This window comes from Lissotriton vulgaris, chromosome 5 (genome assembly GCF_964263255.1).
Source record: "Lissotriton vulgaris chromosome 5, aLisVul1.2, whole genome shotgun sequence".
Classification (NCBI taxonomy): domain Eukaryota; kingdom Metazoa; phylum Chordata; class Amphibia; order Caudata; family Salamandridae; genus Lissotriton; species Lissotriton vulgaris.
Window position 1 is genome coordinate 1918371002 of NC_141693.1, and position 22264 is coordinate 1918393265.

Sequence of the window (22264 nt, forward strand, 5' to 3'; positions counted from 1 at the left end):
CAGCGCCCTTTTGAAGAAACCCACGGCTGACCCAACCGAACTTAAGAACTACCGCCCCATCTCCCTCCTCCCATTCCCCGCCAAAGTCATTGAGAAAGCCGTCAACAGTCAGCTCGCCGCCTTCCTCGAATCCAACAAATCCCTTGACTCCTCTCAATCAGGCTTCCGAGCTAAACACAGCACCGAAACTGCCCTCATCGCAGCAACAAATGGCATCCGAACACTACTGGACAACGGAGAAACAGTTGCTCTCATCTTACTTGACCTCTCCGCAGCCTTCAACACAGTCTGTCATAGCACCCTCATACAACGCCTCTGCAACATTGGAGTACAAGGAAAGGCATTGGACTGGATCATATCATTCCTCACCGGAAGAACCCAGAGAGTCTGCCTCCCCCCTTTCAAATCAGAGGCCACCAAAGTCATCTGCGGCGTACCACAAGGATCATCACTCAGCCCCACCCTCTTCAACGTATACATGAGTCCCCTCGCATCCATTGCGCGCCAACACAACCTCAACATCATCTCCTATGCTGACGACACCCAGCTGATCCTCTCCCTCACCAAAGACCCAAACACCGCCAAAACCAACTTACACGAAGGAATGAAAGAAGTAGCCGAGTGGATGAAGAACAGCCTGTTAAAACTAAACTCGGACAAAACAGAAGTCCTCATTTTAGGATCATCCCCCTCTGCCTGGGACGACTCATAGTGGTCACCGGCCCTCGGAACCGCACCCACACCTACGGACCACGCACGTAACTTGGGCTTCATCCTGGACTCCTCCCTCTCGATGACCAGACAAGTCAACGCCGTCTCATCATTTGCTTCAACATCCTACGAATGCTCAAAAAAATCTTCAGTTGGATCCCCACCGAAACAAGAAAGACAGTCACCCACGCACTGGTCACAAGCCGATTGGATTATGGCAACACCCTTTACGCCGGAACCACAGCAAAACTACAGAAAAAACTCTAACGCATCCAAAACGCCTCGGCCAAACTCATTTTAGACATCCCTCGGCAAGCTCACATTTCCGACCACCTATAAGACCTCCATTGGCTCCCTGTCAACAAGAGAATAACGTTCCGTCTCCTCACCCACGCACACAAAGCCCTCTACGACCTAGGACCCGAATGCCTCAACACGCGTCTATCCTTCTACACCCCCTCTTGCCAACTACGATCGTCCAATCAAGCCCTCGCCGCAATTCCGCGCATCCACAGATCCACCATGGGGGGGAAGATCCTTCTCCTACTTAGCGGCTAAAACCTGGAATTCTCTCCCCACCCACCTCCGCCTCACTCAGAACCACCTCTCTTTCAGAAAGCAACTAAAAACCTGGATATTCGATAAGTAAATCACCTCCCTCCCTCAAGCGCCTTGAGACCCTCTGGGTGAGTAGTGCGCTATACAAATTTTGTACTTGGGTTGGGGAGGTCAGCTTTGGGAGGTAGAGCTCAGAGGACCCTGGTCTCTGTTAGTAACCCAGATCTTAATCAATCATTTTCAGTTGTGGGCCATTCAACCAGTGTTGAAATCCTACCTGTATTCTATCAAATGTGTAGTACTGCAAAAAGATGGGCAGAGTGGGGCCCTGGGTCCAACGCCAAGAGGTCCTGCACCTCTAGAGTTGGCCGGAGAGAAAAGCCAGTTCCCTGGTCTTAAACCACCTCATGACTATAGGTGCAACACTAGACTGGATCATTTCCAAAGAAAAAATTATTAAATCAATCCAAATCGACCCCTGCGATTGGTCAGACCATCATATTATCACCATCCAGAATACCTCCAACAGGAAAGAAATCAACCTCACAATCAATCAAACCAGACAATGGGGTTGTGACATAAAAACCTAAAGTTGGAAATACTAGCAACTCCATACAAGAAAGATCTTCTTCCTCCTCATAATATGGAGGACGTCAACTCCTACAACAAAAGTATCCTAAAATCTAAAAAAGATCTTTTTAGATCGGAACTTGACAAAGCCAAAAACAGACCGAGGAAACTATTTGAAATATTAAAACTGCAGTCACACAAAATAGCCAAATTCACACTCTTGACATCAAAATCACATCTAAGCAGCAAAGAATTCTCCTCCTTCTTTACTGGGAAAGCCGCTTCCCTAGGGAAGGAACTCAAGACTGCCGCTGACAACAGCACTACCTCTAAAAATTCTCCAACCAATCCTCCAACCCAACCTACTATATCAGGAGCCAAAAATAAAGCCCAGTGGTCCTCCTTCAAACTTTACAGCCACAGAGACATCACCAAAATCATATTGACTATAAAACCAAACAACTTCTACAACAACCCCCTTCTGTCAAATTGCTTGTCATCTATCTACCATACCTTCATCCCTATCAGGACCAAGGTAATCAATGCATCGTTTTTGCAAGGATCCATCCCGGATTGCCTAAAAACTGGCCAAGTCATCCCCATCCTAAAAAAACCTACAGAGAACCCTTCGGACCCAATCAATTTCCGACCAATAACTAACATGCCCATGCTAGCGAAAGTAATAGAAAAATGTGTTCAACAACAGCTTAACCAACACATAATGAACTTAAAACTGTTTGACATCTGTCAATCAGGTTTCAGACCCGGGCACAACACAGAAACAGCTATTCTACATATAGTAGATGTCGCCCTACTAGCATTAGACAGTAATGAAACATATCTGCTTGTGCTGCTTGACCTCTCGTCTGTGTTCGACACTGTTAACCACAGCAAAATACTCTAGAGACTTGAGAATAGGATGTGTATATTGGGAACCGTCCTAAAATGGTTTACATCCTTCTTAGATAACAGAACACAAAGATTCCTGGTGAATCTAAATCTATCCACACCATCCCCAAACCAATTAGGAGCTCCACAAGGCTCAACACTATCCCCATCACTATTTAATCTTTATATCAAACCCTTAACCAAAATACTACGTCAGGCTAACATCTCCTTCCACATGTATGTGGACAACACTCAGCTACATATTAAGATCACTTCCCTAGAAGAGATTAAGATGATAAACCAAGCATTAAAAAAGACCGTCCATTGGCTAACAACCAATCCTAGTCCGGTGAAGTGCTATGAAAAAATATACATAGTGATTTGTGGCGTGAATTCACACATTAAAACAACAGAGGACTTCATGTGACAGTAGAGACAGACACACGTTTAGACACACATAACATAGAATGGTTTTCTCAATGATTACTTTATACAGTGCCTACTAGCACTCCATGGTCTCTGGGGGGCGGTGTCACCCTTCCAAGTAATCCTGGTAGTGCGGAAAAAATGAAAGCAAAGTGCGGTTTTGTTACATTGCTAAAGCCCGATATTATTGTTATTACTAAACAATAATATCGGGCTTTAGCAAAGTAACGAAACCGCACTTTGCTTTCATTCTATGTTATGGGTGTCTAAACGTGTGTCTGTCTCTACTGTCACAAGAAGTCCTGTGTTGTTTTAATGTGTGAATTCACACCACAAATCACTATGTATATTTTTTCATAGCACTTCACCGGACCTGAGAGTTTGCACGCACCAATATGGAGCAAACAAACCACCATATTCTGCCTGCAGTATGAAGGAAGTTATGTACCCTGACTCTATCGAGAAAGGGGTTGTGTACCACTAATTTTCCCTTATTGTTTTACAGATATACTGCGTAGAATCAGATTGTATGTATTATCACGCATGCTTTTATTAGTAACAGCGTCATATGTTTTTTGTATCATATTTTATGTTCCTATTTAGGCAATAACAGGAGTGGCATACACAGGGCTGGTCCCTGTGTGGTCCTGATAAAAAGCTAGGGGAAGCTTGAAACATGTCGACCGCACACTGATCCCACCTTCATTACAGGTCGGAACACAGTGTCCTACCCCATTTTAAACCATACCAACCCAGGAGCAGTAATAAATTTGTTGAGGCCCACTAGCACGGTATTTTTAAATCACTTACACCCACTCCACTACACTTTGCACTACACATAGTCCTTCACAAAAATAGTGCTCCTACGTAATTCGCAAGTCGTAGCACGCCCCTTTTCATAGAGAACTGGGATGGCCCCAATGATGAAGCATGTCACCGTAGGGCAACCCCGGTGAGTGAGGGGACTCTAGAAAGAATTTTTTTTTCTTTCTTAAAGGCTCTGTCGGACCAAATTTTCCAGGAGCCATGTCACAAGCTAGGTCTCAGAACCCAGCACTCTGGGCTCATTGCCTGCATACTTGACATCTGCCGGGCTGTGCGTGGGCATCAGTGCACACGTTCACAAAGCAATACTGCCTTGACAACCAGGACTGTCAGGAATGGCAATTTTGCCTGTCCGGTCATGCATGACTTTTTTATTTGAGTCCACTCCACAGACTCTCTGCCTTCGGAAGATGCTGCTTTGGTATCTGTTCTAAAGGTGAGTAATCTTTGGTTAGAAGTATCTATCCGAAGAGCAATTTAGAGTATTTTAGAGCACCTTTAGAGTTTTGCTATGAAATATGCTTCTTAATCCAGTCTGTGGCCTGGGCAATATTTTAAAGGTGAAGCATCTGCAGTTAGAGTATCCGCCAGAAAGAGCATTCCCTTAGGTGTGAACTTGTTCTGTTGCATCTCCATTTTGGGGAAATTAAAAGAATTAGCATCTAAACATAGCCAGCCATGATGGCGGTCGGGGGCAGCTATAGCTCCGGTGCCGCCTCGGGGTTATTGCCCTGTAGAGTGCTTATTGAGGGCCCCTGGCTATACCTGCGGCGAGGACTCAGCGGCGCTGTTCCCCCGGAGCCTCCGGGTGCTGACAGGAAACGGGAAAAACTGGAGAGCACTGGCAGGGAGCTCGGGCCTACTGCGGCCTTCCACCGGACTGGAGTGTTGGCTGGGCCCGGACCGCTCCGGGTGGGTGGGGCCGGATGTGCCGGGTCTCGGGCCTCGAGATTCCGCGACAGTGCCCAGTCCATCGGAGCACTGTCTAAGAGCGGTAGTGACTGTAGTCGTGCCCCTGTCGACCAGCCGCCCGGTGAAAGGAGGACGCTACTAGGCGGCTGCCTTGGAGGACCGAGGTGGACACGGACGGCCGGCCTTGCTGGGGTGGCGGAGGCTCGAGGCCATCATTGCCTGAGTGGCGGCCCAAGGACCTGGTCCAAGAGGTAGGAGGGCGAGGCTGCTGACACTATGGGGGGGGGATCTCTTCCTTCCTTCCCCCCCTCCTACTCCCCTCCTGCTGGTGCGCCGGCGATTGTAGACCCTGCGCAGGGCGGTGGCTACAGCCACGGCGCAGAGAGTATTGATTCCCCCCGCGTCCCAGGAAAATGCGCCCTGCAGGTTCGAAGGCCTGATGCATAGTCTGACATTATCTGGACAGCAAGCTGGCGGTCCGAGGATGATGGAGAGCAGCTGTGGGTCCTTGAACGCGTGGAATTGACAATGGAGTGAGGAGGAGAGCCCTTGCGCTGTGCCCTACGTTGGGGTGCAACGGAATCCGCAGAGTGGTGTGAGCACACGGACTACCTTAGACTATAGTGCCTGTGCTGGGCAGTATACACACGCAGTGAGTTGGTTCTTTCTGATCGATCTGGCCATGGTCTGGAAAGGGGCGAAGGTGCTGGAGGGCCGGGATGGCCCGACCACTGTGCAGCAGACTCAGGACACTGAGGAAGGAGGAGCTCTTTCAGGGGCAGCTGAGTTGAACCCCGCTGGGGTACAACAAACGGACAAACTGGACTTGATCCTGAAGGAGATTAGGGATTCCAGGTCAGTAATAGAGTCGCAGCTGGGGGCCCTTACCACCAATCTCTCCTTGCTCAAAGCGGACCATGCTAAATTGGCCGATAAGGTTAAGGATCAGGGCGTTGTGGTGGCGGATCTCACCCCGACAGTGGTGGACCATACTAACTCTATCCAGCAGTTGCAGCAGCAGGTTGCCTCTTTGATGGACTGCGTGGAGGATGCGGAAGGCCGTAATTGACGCAATAACATCCGTGTCATTGGCCTTCCGTAGCCCTGTGAGGGGACCCACGCAGCGGACTTCATGGAACAATGGTTCCGGGACCACATCACTGCGGATGGCCTGTCGCCACATTTTTGTGTGGAAAGAGCACACCGCATCCCCACTGGAAGGCCTAGACCAGATCGCCCACCCCGCCCTCTGATCGTGCGGATACTTAACTATCGGGACAGGGATGTCCTTCTGCAAAAGGCGAGGGAGAAATCCCTTATACAATATGAGAACCGCCGCATATCTTTGTACCCGGGCTATACTAATGTGGTGCAAAAACAACGATCTTCATATTTGGAGGTGAAGAAGAAACTCCAAAAAGCCAAGCTGAAGTATGCGTTACTATTCACAGCCCGACTAAAGATCGTGCATGACAAAAAAACGCACTTCTTCAAAAAAAACACAGATGTGGAGGAGTGGTTCGAAGTGATGGGCATCGAGGATAGCCAAGAGGCAACTCAGGACACACCCTCTGGCGGATCACGGAACGGCTCGGAACGCAATGATGGAGATTCTCCTGTCTTAGGGAGGAGATCCGGAAGACATGGACCGACGCGGGGGCAGCAGAAGGAAGACCAGCTAGGAGCCGTTGCACTGGTGGGCAACTTTCAGGAAGATCAGGAGAAGATTAGCACGGACACAGACGACAGCACAATTCATTCAGACTCAGATCACAGCGGCAGATGACATGCTGGACAATTGAGAGGATATGAGTCCCGGCTGGGAGCAGATTGCTCACTTGCAGACCTTTGATATCCTTTTTGTGACACCTGGTTGATGCTTGTGGCTCTAGCGTGTGGGGAGGTACTGGGGGGACTGGGGAACTATTTCTAGTTTAGATCCTGTGAGATGGGTCCCAGAGTTACTTTGATGCAACGCTGAGTGAGTCCAGAGGGTGGGGCCACCTTGGATGTTGGGTTCTGATGGATTTTGAAGTCCCCCTGTTAAGGTCCTCCAGAAGACACCTGCGAATAATCTCCTGATAATGGTACCCCTGGGTTGGCACACCGTTGAGCCAGCTGCACCCTAGTGGATAGTTAAGATGACTAAAACAGTTCTTGGCCACCCCCCAATGGCGCGTGCACCTGTGCTTGGATCGTTCTGTTTAGGATTTTCTTGTTCGGCTCAGCAATGTTCTTAGGCTGCGCCAGGTCAGTTTTGTTTTTGGGTGGAAAAGGTTACGTTTCCTGTCTGTTTCTAGCATTATGCATTAGGAAGGGTATGGTAACACTCCGAGTTCACTCCGAAAGTGGTTATGGCTGACACAATAGGGACTTATAGACTGGCTACCTGGAACGTGCGTGGGCTTTGTGCAATACAAAAGAGACACAGGATCCATGCGTTCTTACTACGGCACTATACACAGATTACAATCTCACCTGACAGTATCTGAAAGTCAAACGCTGAGGAAGAGGTGGAGGGGTACTATTTACTCCACTTCCTACTCTGCCTTTTCCAGGGGAGCGACCATTTGGGTACGTCATGGGACACCCTTTGTAGAAATAAAGAGGAAGGTGGATGACCAGGGGAGATACATCTTGGTGAAAGGTACACTGGATGGCACGCTATTGGTTCTTGGCAGTATTTACGCCCGAATTTTGATCAAGACACATTTCTTTGTAAGGTGAGATGGGCTTTGTCGGACTGGGTGGATATCCCCTGGATTCTGGGTGGTGATTGGAACATGGTGTTAGATGTAGGCCTGGATAGGTCACACCCCCCCTCTCCAGATGACTAGGGTAACTAAATTGGCTGAGACGTTTCAGACCTGGGTTGCAGGATGGGGGCTAGTGGATACCTGGCGTGCATTAAATCCGACCCACCAAGAGTACTCTTATTATTCTCCAGTACACAACTTACACACGCGAATTGATAGGTTTTTGTGCTCCTGTTCCCTAATGTCCAAGATTAGCACATCGGAATACTTAGCTAAAACTTTCTCCGATCACAGACCTTTGACACTTGGCCTTCTCTGGGGTAGGGTGCTGTCTCCGGTGCCCACCTGGAGACTTAATCCAATGCTTTTGGAGGGTGCCACCTTTCGCACATCCCTATCTGGTACTTTAAATAATTATTTTAGAGAGAATTGGGACTCCGCAACATCCTATTTGGTGGTGTGGGATGCCATGAAAGTAGTAATACGGGGTGCCTCTATTGGCCAGCTGGTGGGGGAACAACAGGAGATTCATAAGAGACTCTGCGAAGTTGAGAGCCACTTGAAAATATTGGAGAGGGAGGCGAGTGTAGACCCAGGAAAGAAGGGGGAACTACAAGCAGGAAATATAGATCATGCTGAACTGTTGGAAACACTGAGGACCATTGACCATAAAGAATATTTACGCCGTCAACAAGCCGAAGCAGACAGGTCCGGCGCCTTGTTGGCCCGCCTGGTACGAGATAGTCCTGACCCCCCTGATTACGCAGATTCGTGACAGGTCAGGCGGCATTACGCAACAGGAAATCCGAGCGGCATTCCGGTCCCTTAATCGTAGTAAGACGCCGGGCATGGACGGGCTTCCAGTAGAGTTTTACCAGATATACCCTGGTGCCCATCCTTGAAAAGATATATAAGACGTCGTATGAGGAGGGACTCCCACGCCCTTATGACTGCCACACCGCAAGAACTCCCCCAGGCGGGCTGTATTGCGCTGGACCTCAGGCAGGCGTTCGACTCTCTGTCATGGACGTTTATGTTCGAGGTATTACGGTGCTTCGGTTTCCCAGATTCTCCATTAAAATGGGTGCGGCTATTATGCACAGATCCCTCGGCCCGAGCACGTACTGGTCGGTACATTTCAGACAGCGACCCAGTATACAGAGGTACCCGGCAGGGCTGCCCCCTGTTGCATATCTTATATGTCCTAACCCTGGAGCCTCTGGCCATGAAGAAAGGATGGGTATTTCAATTGGAGGAACGCACAACCTGACATCAATATACACAGACGATATCTTATTATGCTTCCGTGATTTGGAAGATGATCACTCTGCTATGGCCGACATTTTTAATTGCTTTGAGAACGTGTCCGGCTTAGCCATTAACCCCGAGTTACACTCCCTGTTATTGCCTAGGACCAGGATTCCTCCGGACTGCCATCCTCTCCTGCGCACCGCTCTGACGTGCTGGAGGAAGGCACTAGCATATACATCTACGACCATGCCCTTCGCAGAGAACGTTCCTTTGTTAGGCATCCCAACACGTCAGGGACAACTTAATCAACGTAGGCTACAGCCTTGGACGGAAGATGGGGTGGAGGATGTGGGGGCCTTTTTTGGGGGTGACACTTCATTGGATCACAGGGGCTCCCCAAAGGTTATACCTTCTACATGCTACTGTGTCATACTACATAAGACGTACATGGGCTCCACAGCGGATTAAACCTGCACAACACGAACTGGTTCACTTACTCTACTATATGGGAGCAGGTGGCCATTTAGTACGGTGACTTTACATTGGAATCAGAGAGCATGCAGCCACATCACTCACCTCACTCAGGGACACAGGACACAGGGGAGGTTTTATCAGATAAGGCCTGGAAGGTTGTCCATGAGCACCCCAGGAAGGTGTCCAGGAATTTTAAATTTAAATATATTCAGGTTATGCATAGGGCGTATCTTACCCCCCAAATGCTGCATAGAATGTTCCCGGATTCTTCCAACCATTGCCCTTGTTGTAAGGCAGATGAGGCTGGCTTTCTTCACATGCTCTGGCCATGCCCGCGATTACGCAGTTATTGGGGGGAAATTTGCCATATATTATGCACAGTCACTGCCCTACCGGTCCAAGAGGATGCGATGTATTGCTTGGTGGGGCATCGTAAACGTCCTAAACACCATAAGGCTCAGTTGAAATTCTTAAACCTGGCTCTTTTACTAGCATTTAGAGCTTTAACAATGAGATGGAAGTCCCCCAGACCTCCTGGACTATCAGTGTGGCAATCTGACCTGTTGAGATGGGGTAGGGCGGAAGGTGCGGCCTTGCGCCGGGAGGAGGAGAGAGGACAGCGGAAGTATCCAATTGCACAAGAGTGGGAAATTATGTTGTTGGAACTGAAAGGAATGGAATTGGTGCCTTTGCAAGTAGATGTTTTGTAAACGGAAGACCCATAAGTGGGTGTCAGCGTGAGAAGTATGAGAGCACAGGATCCCATAAATGCGCAGGTTTTACCCAAAGTGACACTGCACACTATACCAAGGTAGCTCGATATCTATGTTACGGAGTGTTACCCCTTGGATTTGGTGTATCAGGAGACGTACAGGACAGGGAGGGTGGAAGGGGGGCGGGACGGATCAAAGGCGCTGTCTAAATCAATGGTCAGTAATATTCGGCTTGTGTATAACATGATGGGTTGCATAATGATGATAACATAATTGATGCTTTCTCGCACATTTTTATACAAAGACTATACAATTCTGCTTTCCTGCTATTCTTAAAATACTGTAATTGTCAAGCCGCTATTACTTAACCCTGTTGGGGTATGTTCGGGCGGGTAAGTTCAAAAGACTGTATTTCACAGAAAATGAAAATGATAAGATGTATGACATACTATGCAGTCGCAAATAAAGAGTTTTTTTTAAAAAAAACATATCAATTATAAGTAACTTTACCTGCAAAGGTATGATATATTTAAAATGCTACATTACATAATTTGGGATCTAATCCAGCATCTTGTGTCTTATTTATACAGAAACATTTCCTGCAGAACTGGGTAAGTTTGATAGAGGTTATGAAATGTTTTAATGTACTGTTTCCTCTTTATGGTAATTGCATATACCCACTATTTTCTTCTTACTTTTAGAGAGCAGCTACATAACACCTGGTGCATGTGAGTAATGTCCATGTATTTGGAGATGCTGTAGCACTTGTGAAGCCACAGGTTACAGGGCTGTAGAGGTTCAACGTGGGGGTTCAAAGGCGTTATGTGCTGTTATTACCTAAACTTATTGAGCACTTATGACCTTGTTAATAAAGTGATCTGCTTGCTGGCAGAATTGTTTATTTATCTGGTCTAAGATTGGATGAGCTACCAAACGTGATGCTGCCGTATTTGTTTTTAAATCTAACTTTAATGTTACCTCTCAGGGAATTCACAAAATTATAATGATGGAAAATATTTGAAACCCGGTATGGTAGATTAATAGCTTTGTCATTAAATCTGGGCTAAATCAGATGTTAGATTAAGATAATTGCAGATTGGTTTAAGAAAAGCAAAAAAGAGAAGAGATTGGTTATATGATCTCATATAGTCAGACAGATCTGTCATGTGGATTACTTAATTAAACAAATATGGTTTGTGATTTTAATATTGACAGATCAGTCAGCAGTGTCCAGCCCTGGGTTAATGTTTATTCTGAAGCTCAGAAAATAGTGTAATGAAAATTCATCTAATTAATGAATATTATTTTAAAAATGGCCACAGCCAACCTTATGAGAAAACGCTGCGTCTCTAGTGAGGATAATCCTCTCCGTTTGGTAAAAGCACACCATGTTCTTCACACTTCATGGCTTCAACAAGCTCATATAGCCTTCACACAGGCAGTTGTGTCTGCAGAGGCCATATGAGTGCATGACAAAGACTGATGATGTGGCAGTGATGGGTCCAAGCCACATCTGAGAGAAGGTATAGGTAAAGTTTCCAATGTTTTATTGAACAGCAAAAAAACAGGAAAAATATCTAAAAGCTATCGAATTCTACCGCATTTAGAGGTGGGAGTCATGAGTGCCAATCACTGTGCAGTTAGGAAAGCCTTCCTCAAGAGCACACGCTGATGGAGATGGCTTCCCAAAATTACCAGATTTAAGGCAGGCCTTCAAAGCCTTATCCGCTCTCTGGTTCCTCCATGTGAACCACGATAGTCCCGAGCAAGATTAATACCTCCCTGTTCATCAAGGACATTAAGTTTTGTTTCTGAAAAAAGACCCCTGTTCGGGATTTGTTTGGAGGTGGGGAAGAGTGCCCACTTGCCAAGGCTGCATGCCTGACCTGCAATCACTTCCATGCTTCCCTGGTGTGGAAAAACGTAGGAGAGTTATCCAGTGGAAACTGTGCTGCCACCAACTCAAGTGCACAGTTGGCGGTGTGCTGTATGCTAAATGACCCCCACCTCCATCCCCTGGAAACTCTGTTTTCCTTTTATGCACATGTAGAAGAACAATGAATCTGTTGCCTTGTCTGCGTTTATTTATAATTATAAAAAAAGATGGAACATGTACATTGGTTACTAAGACTTTTAAAGATATTACTCCCAGTCCTTGACTTTTGTTTCCACTACCTTTTAATGTATGTGCAGTGTTTGGATACCTTAAAGGGTAGGTTCTGTTGAGTAATAGAAATTTAGTAAACCTCACAATTTATTTTTAGTAAAACTTTAATAAAATGATGTGTTGTGTTTGGCCATTTTTTAAAGCACTAATTCCTATCTTTATCAAACATGAATGTTCCTTTTTTTATACAAGTGTGGAAAAATTATGGTTGACACATCCTTTTTCACAGGATAAATACATAAATGTGAGGTCATCCAATTTGAAGAAAATATGGATAAATACTGAACAAAAGCATAAGTATCTTGAAACTGGGAGGTTTATTCACTAAATAAGTTTATTTATCAAAAGTATATGATGACAATAATACATTTTTAAAGAAAAAAAAGGAAATGTGGCAATACTAACCAACTCAAATTGAAAGTTTCAAAACTCCCACCATATAGATAACTATTGTCAGATAAATAGATGCATCTGCTTAGCTGAACATGTACTGTTTTTTGTTTAGTTCACAGCCCAAGGAGGTGATATGGAACAATGGTGTGAGGTTCATTAGAAAATATGTGGAGGAATCAATGTCGGAGAAGAGAGCAAAGAGTAGCTTGAATTATAGAGCAATAGGAGAGTAGACACTCTACCTGGAAATCAGGCAATGAAGCAGGCCAGAAACAAAGGCCTCCATTTGAGATATTTTATCTTCTTAAAGTGCAGCAATGAATCTGACCTCTTAGTATGAGACAAATGTCTATCAAGTAATCCGATCATTAGGAAGGGGTGAGAAACTGATAGCCTAGCGTTGAATATAATCTTGAAACAAGAGGCAGTGGGATTAGTCACCACCAAGAGAAAATATGGAAATCACATCATTTACAAATTAATAGCATTAGTGAAGATTGACACGCCTGCCCCCCAAATATAGTATTCTGTTCAAGAATATAGTATCTCTATGGTACCTGCTCCTCACCCTGTACTGTGAGGTTTGGAGGTGCAATAACGTCCCTTGGAAATCATCTGGTACATTATCCCTGGATGACCACTGGTTAGCTACAGGGGCGATAGGTTGGAAAGGAGGGAGGAATGAGGGGTATATAGAATGACAGGATGAGGGGTAACAAGTGGAGGGAAGGGTGGGTTTATGTGGGGTAGAAGATTGTTCAATTAAAAGGAAGACAAGTAAGAATGAACTGATATGATTTGGGACCTGATGTATCAATTCTTCTTTTTTTAATACAGCCACTTTTCCTACAGAACGGGGTAAGTTGAATAAATATTAATAAATGGTTTTGTGTAACCTACTTCTAGCGTCTAGTTCTAGATTTGATTTGACACTTTCTCCATTTTCTTCTTCTTACTTTCAGAGTGGACATACATTAAAACCTGGGCAAGTGAGTAAAAATCTTTCATATTGACAGTCACAAACTCTTAACCCTGGATGGAGGCTTCCAGAAGCTGAGACTCAATAGGAGGGGCAATGACAATGCAGACAAGGCACACGCTGCCATAGGAGAGTATATAAATCATCTGGGCTCAAAGAAGGTTGCAAGGAAGTGTTAAGTCTCATTTGAAGCCACACTATCACAGAGAGGTGACCTAACTAATGTGTGTAAGGAGATTTTGGGTGACCCAATAAACCCTTGTAGGCTTGGGCAATGGATAATTCAGGGTGAGGAATGGCTACAAGGGATTTTGTTCATAAACTTAGTACATATGGTTTAAAGCACATCATTCAGGGGTTGATTACATAAATTAACCCTATCATATCCACAGGATAACTAAATCATTATTGTGTTATTCCTAAACATTCAATGAAAATAAACTGGAGAAAAGAAAAAAATGAAGTAAGCACACAGCAAGTTCATTATATCTGAAAAATGTTAGTATTGAATTGATCAAAGAGTACAAATCATGGGGATAAAAAGAAACAAATCCAATATTGGCAGTTATGAATGGATGTACATACAAATCAACAAATCGATTCATAACATATCAACAACTCCTTAGATAAAAGAAGAAGACCAGGTTCACTGGTATACAGAGGTATCCTTCAAGCATTAATGCTGTGGAGATGGTGATTAGGTCGAAGTTTCGGTCTTGCTTTTAGGCTTCAATAAGACCATCATCAGGACAAATGTTTCCTGAAAAGCCCCCTATGCTTTTTGCATAGGGGGCACTAATGCTTGAAGGATACCTCTGTATACCATTGAACTTGGTCTTCTTTTATCTGAAAGCAGATGGGAAATGTACATGGAGGGCTTGTAATCGGGGAATCAAATTGATCATAAGGGTTGTCATTTTTTGTCAATGCCAGTGGAAACACTGGAAATATTTTAGAATTCTGGCATTTATCTCCCTTTGGAGAAACACTTAAAATGCAAATACAAAGAGAAATGTCCATTTCCTACTTCTAGAGCAAATAGAGGTAGAATTGCTGTGTTTAAAAAGAAAAAAGGTGATTTCATATGAACTCCTTTTAAAGTACCAGTCCATGGTCTTTTCAGAACAACAGAAAACAAGCATATGGCGAGCACTGAGAAAGGTGGGGTGGATGCCGTCGGTAATAGGTGAGTCTGAGCTCTGTTACCGCTCATGGCAAACATACTATATCCTACACCGACTTTCAGTCCGCCTTCTGTTGCCAGTGGCCCTATAGCAGTGTAAATGCTCATACTGAAATCATGTGTATTTAAACAAGGGTGACCCCACAATTTTCAAAGAACCTGGGGTAATAATGTATTTTCCATAAAACAGTGGTTCACTTAGGGAATCAGTCACATTTACGAGAGAAAGCGTTGTCTTGACGTTTTACTAGAGAAGACAATTATTAATCTACCAGGACAAACAGAAAACAGGCAGATTAACAATGCTATATTGCAATTAATGTATTAATTGGAAATCATTAAGGAATTTCAAGCTTTTTTTGGTTATATAGTAAAGATCCATTGCTCACAATAGGGTGAAGAGACCTACAGTGATAGAGAAAAGTGCATCATATAAAAACAAAAAGACGTTTGACTGCTTTAGTTACTTTAATATAGTAGGATAGGAGATGGTATATGTCTACAGTCAACGGCATTGGGTGCTGTGCTGCATTGTGTGACAGTTTTGTAAATCTGGGCCCGGGTTCCTTGTGTATATGCTGTTTTGATGAGGTGTAGACTTCATGACATTTGGGTATCTCAAGAAGTTTTGAGGGGTAGTTTTTGGCCATGCCTTGACTGACCAGCTGTGGGCTAAGGAGTGCTTATAGAATCAAAAATGGGTCTTTAATTTATAAGCGTAGGTTACTGCATGTTACATTTCTCCATCAGGAAGGCGGTATGACTTTCTCCTACCTTGCCCCTAAGTATTGGAACAGTCTCCCCAAATACCTTAGGGAAATCCCATTGTATACTTCATTTAGGAAACACCTAAAAGCCTTTTTGTATTAAATTGCAACCCAGCTCAGCTGACGTGTCCGCGATGTGCCACTCTATGCAGCACCGAGATGCCCCAGGGTGATTCAAGCGCTATACAAGAGTGAATAACATAACATAACAACATCAGGCCTGTGTGACTCGGTTCAGTTTGCACCAGCTAGGTCCCACTTCTATCTGTTGCATATCCTAGACGCAGAGCGAATGGGGCAGGTTTTTGTATTTATCCCAGTTGTTTCCTGTAATCACTGAATACTGGTGCAGTATCCATTGAGGCCTATCTGAGAAAGTAAATGAGCATTTAACCATGTGGGTTTGATTTGCAGCCTTCCTTCAGTAGATGATTTTAATGATGCGCTGCAAATTATGCTAAAACACATCCATCTATGGGCTGGCTGCAGACCTCAGTGCTTGAGTACTCTCACTGGTTTAAAGACATAACAATTAGAAAGACATTTGCAACACACCCTTATGTTTACAAAAATGGCCAATGTGGGGGCCTTAGAACCCTGAAATCAATGTTTCATGTACTCCTCTCATTTCACACAAATTGTCTTTCTGATGACCAAGTAAGTTCAAACCAAAAAGCAGAGTCCACATCAATAAGTATCTTCAAATGGCGTTTATCTTTTATTGTTCTTTTTCTTTTCTCTTGTGATATTCAATCCAGACAAAACTGCCAATTTAGACAAAACTGCCAACACATGTTTCCTCTACTCATAGACTTTGTCAAGGCATGCAGTGTAATAAAAATAGATCGACACGAGTGCCAAGTGGCTGGGAAGTAACAGATTCCTACGACTTGTCTATTACAACCTGTGAGCTATAATAACATGTTGCAGCACTTATAGACTAGAGTACCAATACTGCACCAGAGAGTGCAGTTTGAAAAGAAGCTGTGACGATGATAATACACTATTAGTTACTACAATTTAAGGGGGTGCTGCTGACATGGGGATAACGCGACCCAGGGGTGGTGCATCAGGACTGAGTGAAGCTATCTTGCTGCAGCGACCATCTGAATAAGAGTGAGGTGTTTATTGTGGAAAGCTGATTTCTGATCTGTAATCTCTGCTTCTCTCTGCTTTACAGCTGCGGTGACCCTGGATCCGGACACTGCTCATCCATGGCTTATCCTGTCCAAGGATGGAAGAAGCGTGAGGCTGGGAGACAAAGCACAGGATCTGCCCGACACACCCCAGAGGTTCATCATATACCCCCTTGCCCTGGGGAGAGAGAGACTGAGCTCTGGGAGACATTACTGGGAGGTGGAGGTGGGGGACAAGACCCGCTGGACCATGGGGGTGTGTGACGAGGCTGTGAACAGGAAGGGGGAGATCACACTATCACCTGAGCATGGATTCTGGAGAGTGTGTCTCAGCGATGGTGAATATAAAGCTCTCACTGACCCCTCCACCCTCCTGACCCCCCGTGCACCCCTCAGTGCTGTGGACTTCTTCCTGGACTATGAGGTGGGCAGGCTCTCGTTCTACAATGTGAATGACCGGTCTCTGCTCTTCACATTCTCCGGGGTTTCCTTCCCCTCCACCCTGCGGCCCTACTTCTATCCCGGGGACAATGATGGAAGGAGGAATGCGGGAGAGCTGCGGATCCGGCCGGTGACCCAAGAGTGAGAGCACAGTTTGGTAAAAAAAAAAGTATAGTGACGCTTAGTGCAACTCACAGCCTGCAGTCAGCACACCTATAGCCAGTTCCCCATCACATATATTTTCTATGCATTGTTTAAGCTAGCAGTAAGTCACATTAGAACAGCCCTGTAGTTCCTATCTTCACCTCTGCACTCCAGTCCCTCCACTAAACTGGAACCCAGCACAGATTTTGCATAAGAAGCCATACTGTGCAGGACCCATGTTTCCCTTTGTACTTGAGCGTTACTGAGCACAGGCCTGCCAGTGCAGAATATGGCTTCCTCTTACCCAACCCCTTCTGGTACCCCCTGGATACAGCTCTCACCCCAGTCAGGTACGCTGCTGTGAGGATGCAGCCCACACAAATACCTCCATGTTCCTATCCAATATGGGGGAGTGCAAAAAATATATTTTGTACCCCTATTGTGAGTGTGTTCTTTATTAGGAAATTATCTAGATGATGACGACAACATTTCAAAAGAATGGATGCCGTTATGAGTCGGTTTACCTTATTTGTTTTATTAAAGACAAAGGCAATCAAAAACAGTAATTTTCAGCTGATAAACATTTGACATCCTTCATTTAGTGATTCCACATGGAAAATATTAATATTGTTTCATCTGTTCAAACGTCACTTTACCACCTTGTGGTCAAATCGGTATGCACCTGTTACAACGCATTTTTTACAACGCACTACTGTTACAACGCATCTATTACAACGCAGATACTGTTACAACTCATGTTTTTACAACGCATTTTTTTACAACGCAGGTACCTTTACAACGCATACCATTACAACGTAAGTATTGGTAAGTATATAGTTATGTTTTAAATGTTATATGTTTGGGGTAAAGGGGTATTTTTAGGGTTTAGGGTCAGTTTTGGGTTTTAGGGTAAAGGGGTATTTTTAGTGTTCAGGGTCAGTTTTTAGTTTTTGGGAAAAGGGGTATTTTTAGGGTTTAGGGTCAGTTTTCAGTTTTTGGGTAAAGGGGTATTTTTAGGGTTCAGGGTCAGTTTTCAGTTTTTGGGTAAAGGGGTATTTTTAGGGTTTAGGGTCAGTTTTCAGTTTTTGGGTAAAGGGGTATTTTTAGGGTTCAGGGTCAGTTTTCAGTTTTTGGGTAAAGGGGTATTTTTAGGGTTTAGGGTCAGTTTTCAGTTTTTGGGTAAAGGGGTATTTTTAGGGTTCAGGGTCAGTTTTCAGTTTTTGGGTAAAGGGGTATTTTTAGGGTTCAGGGTCAGTTTTCAGTTTTTGGGTAAAGGGGTATTTTTAGGGTGTAGGGTCAGTTTTCAGGTTTTGGGTAAAGGGGTATTTTTAGGGTTCAGGGTCAGTTTTCAGTTTTTGGGTAAAGGGGTATTTTTAGGGTTTAGGGTCAGTTTTCAGTTTTTGGGTGAAGGGGTATTTTTAGGGTTCAGGGTCAGTTTTCAGTTTTTGGGTAAAGGGGTATTTTTAGGGTTCAGGGTCAGTTTTCAGTTTTTGGGTAAAGGGGTATTTTTAGGGTTCAGGGTCAGTTTTCAGTTTTTGGGTAAAGGGGTATTTTTAGGGTTCAGGGTCAGTTTTCAGTTTTTGGGTATAGGGGTATTGTTAGGGTTCAGGGTCAGTTTTCAGTTTTTGGGTAAAGGGGTATTTTTAGGGTTCAGGGTCAGTTTTCAGTTTTTGGGGTACAGGGTAAAAATAAATTAAAATTAATTTTACATTAAATTATTTAATAGAAAATAAATTAAATTAAATTACATTACATTATTTTTGGGGTTGAGGGTCAGTTTTGAGTTTTTGGGGTACAGGGGTACAGGGTAAAAATAAAGTTATTTTTTTTTAATTTACAATAATTAATTTAAATTAAATTTAATAAAATTACTTTAATTTATTTTTGGGGTTGAGGGTCAGTTTTGAGTTTCTGGGGTACAGGGGTACAGGGTAAAAATAAAGTAATATTAATTTAAATTTAAATTAATTAACGGAAATTAAATTAATTAAAATTACATTAAATTATATTTTTAAAAATTAAGTTACTATTATAATATTAATATTAATATATACTTACCAATACTTACGTTGTAATGGTCTGCGTTGTAAAGGTACCTGCGTTGTAAAAAAATGCGTTGTAAATACATGCGTTGTTACAGTATCCGCGTTGTAAAATCCGCGTTGTAACGGTATGCGTTGTAACAGTCCGCGTTGTAACATCATATATCCGGTCAAATCAGGCTTGTAGCCAGGAGTATATTTTTGGGGGGCTGGAGCATGGCCTCCCTAGAAATGACATAAGATGATTTAATTTTGACTCTCACTGCCTCGGTCTCCCTTCCTGTACATCTTGCCATCATTAAGATCCCTTTACTTTCTTATACAGTGTGTTTTTTTTCTTCCCCTTTCTACCTCACCGCTTCCCCCCCACCACTCCTGGCACAGGGTATTCTCTCGTAAAAAAAGAAAAGAGAGGGACCCCTTAATGTACTCAAGGGAAATAGGGTACTACTACCAAAGCAAGAAGTGATTCCCTTGACCCCAACTTCGGTTCTAACGCAATAGTCAAACGAACATGTAAAATATCACACGTGTATTTAATAAATGATCATTACACCTTAAAAAAAAATTCTATAGCATTTTCATTTCATTATACAAAGCAGATTAAGCAAGTTAAAATACACATAAACACTTGTAACACTTATTAAAAAAAATTGTTAACACAGTACAATATCTCCTAAAAGATATATCCCCTGTTATAACAGACAAACTTTAAAATAAACAGATATATTCCAATTTATGACCAGCATAAAGAGAGAGACAACACAAATGTTTAGACGTAACCCCTTGCCCAATATCCATACATATCCAAAGGAATACAAGGACCACACTATTGATGTTCTGATCCAATTGACATTCAACTAGTTTATGTCCATCTTTGAATTATGTTTTAGCAGCGTCGACACATTTCGATGGTTTTTGGATTATATTCCCATCTTTATCAAGACATCCATTTTATTGTCTCTTAATCCTCGAGAGTCAATCAAGTCGCGAAGAAATGTAAACGAGGATAGTTTCCATTCATGTGCGCATACTAAATTTCTTTCCTTGGCTCATTTCTTAAAAATTATGTTCGTGTCTTATATCAGGAATGTTCCGAGTAGTGTGGTTTTCTGTCCTTTCACCGCTTAAATTGTACGTATCTTTATCGTTTTTACACTCAAATATCAAATCCCGTACGCTATGATTGGTGTTCGGTTCTCGTTGTCCTTATCTTGTTAGTGAATTGCGCGGGCTTGATACTTTGCTCCGTCTGCAGGTGGATGAGCTTCAAATGCGGCTGTATTTGGCTTCTTCCGGGTGTCTGATATGCTGCAAATAGCGTCACAGACACTCGGAAGAAGACAAATTTGAAGCTTGTCCACCTGCAGACGGTGCAAAGTATCAAGCCCGCGCAGTTCACTAACAAGATAAGGACATCGAGAACCGAACGCCAATCATAGTGTAGGGGATTTTATATTTGAGTGTAAAGACGATAAAGATGCATACAATTTAGGCTGTAAAAGGATAGAAAACCACACTACTGGGAACATTCCTGATATAAGACACAAACATCATTTTTAAGATATGAGCCAAGGAAAGAAATTTAGTATGCGCACATGAATGGAAACTATCCTCTTTTACATTTCTTCGCGACTTGATTGACTCTCGAGGATTAAGAGACAATAAAATTGATGTCTTGATAAAGATGGGAATATAATCCATGAATGGAAACTATCCTTGTTTACATTTCTTCGTGACTTGATTGACTCTCGAGGAATAAGACACAATAAAATTGATGTCTTGATAAAGATGGGAATATAATCCAAAAACCATCGAAATGCGTCGACATTGCTAAAACATAATTTACAGAAGGACATAAACTAGTTGAATGTCGATTGGATAGAACATCAATAGTGTGGCCCTTGTATTCCTTGGGGTATGTATGGATATTAGACAAGGGGTTACGTCTAAACATTTGTGTTGTCTCTCTCTTTATGCTGGTCATAAATTGGAACCTTTCTGTTTATTTTAAAGTTTGTCTGTTATAACAGGGGATATATCTTTTAGGAGATATTGTACTGTGTTAACACATTTGTTTTTAAACAAGCGTTACAAGTGTTTAATTGTATTTTAACTTGCTTAATTTGATTTTTATAATGAAATGAAAATGCTATGGATTTTTTTTTATTTAGGTGTAATGATCATTTATTAAATACAAGTGTGATATTTTACATGTTTCTTTGACTATTGTGTTAGAACCGAAGTTGGGGTCAAGGGAATCACTTCTTGCATTGGGTATTCTCTCACCACTTCCCCCTCTACTATCTCTCACCTCCTACCTAGTTTTACTAGCATTGACTCTTGTAAAGCACCCACATTTCTTTACAGCCAGCATACCATTATTTAGTGTTGTTTGTAAAGTATCAAGGTCACGAATGTCAGCATGCGCATATGTGGACTTCGCAATAACCCACATATAGTCGAGGGAGGCATCCATAGGCAAGTGTGGATTTACTACTTCTAACTCCACATCTGCTGCTTTGCGATATATTGGTTGTTGGTAGAGTGCTCATATCATCAAAGGATATGCACCCGAAAACAGCAAAGCTGCTTTATTTCTATAGGACACAAAATTTGATATGGTACGGTGTCTCAGAGAACACCATCAGACAAAAGGATATTTAGGGATGTTGTCTGCATGAGTTTTGTTTGACTATGTGAGGAAATGTGGTTGCAGTCCCTGTATAATAGGAGATAGTGTAAGACCTTCAATAGTGCCCATGCACTATCATCTATACAATCAGAATTGTCAGCCACAAATGAGGTGATGAAATTGGTCCAAAAACCAAAGGATGCCTAACCATGGAGAACAAATTTACGCATCAAGGCCCCAACAAAAAAAGTAAATCTCTCTGTAGTGCCTGCTTATTCCAGATGATTCTTTTT

The 22264-nt window shown here is 43.4% G+C and overlaps 1 protein-coding gene across 3 annotated transcripts in view; it reads left to right on the top strand.

The window, feature by feature from the left end:
* LOC147717719 (E3 ubiquitin-protein ligase TRIM39-like) overlaps positions 1-17854 on the top strand; it is a 141896-nt gene extending 124042 nt beyond the window's left edge. For all 3 annotated transcript variants that reach the window (XM_086924501.1, XM_086924499.1, XM_086924498.1), the window contains 5 exons: positions 10675-10695; positions 10786-10812; positions 13482-13502; positions 13607-13633; positions 16754-17854. In XM_086924501.1, coding sequence (XP_086780627.1) covers positions 10675-10695; positions 10786-10812; positions 13482-13502; positions 13607-13633; positions 16754-17295 — 638 coding nt within the window. In that variant the 3' untranslated portion in view covers positions 17296-17854. The remainder of the gene's footprint in view (positions 1-10674; positions 10696-10785; positions 10813-13481; positions 13503-13606; positions 13634-16753) is intronic.
* The last annotated feature ends 4410 nt before the right edge of the window (positions 17855-22264 follow it).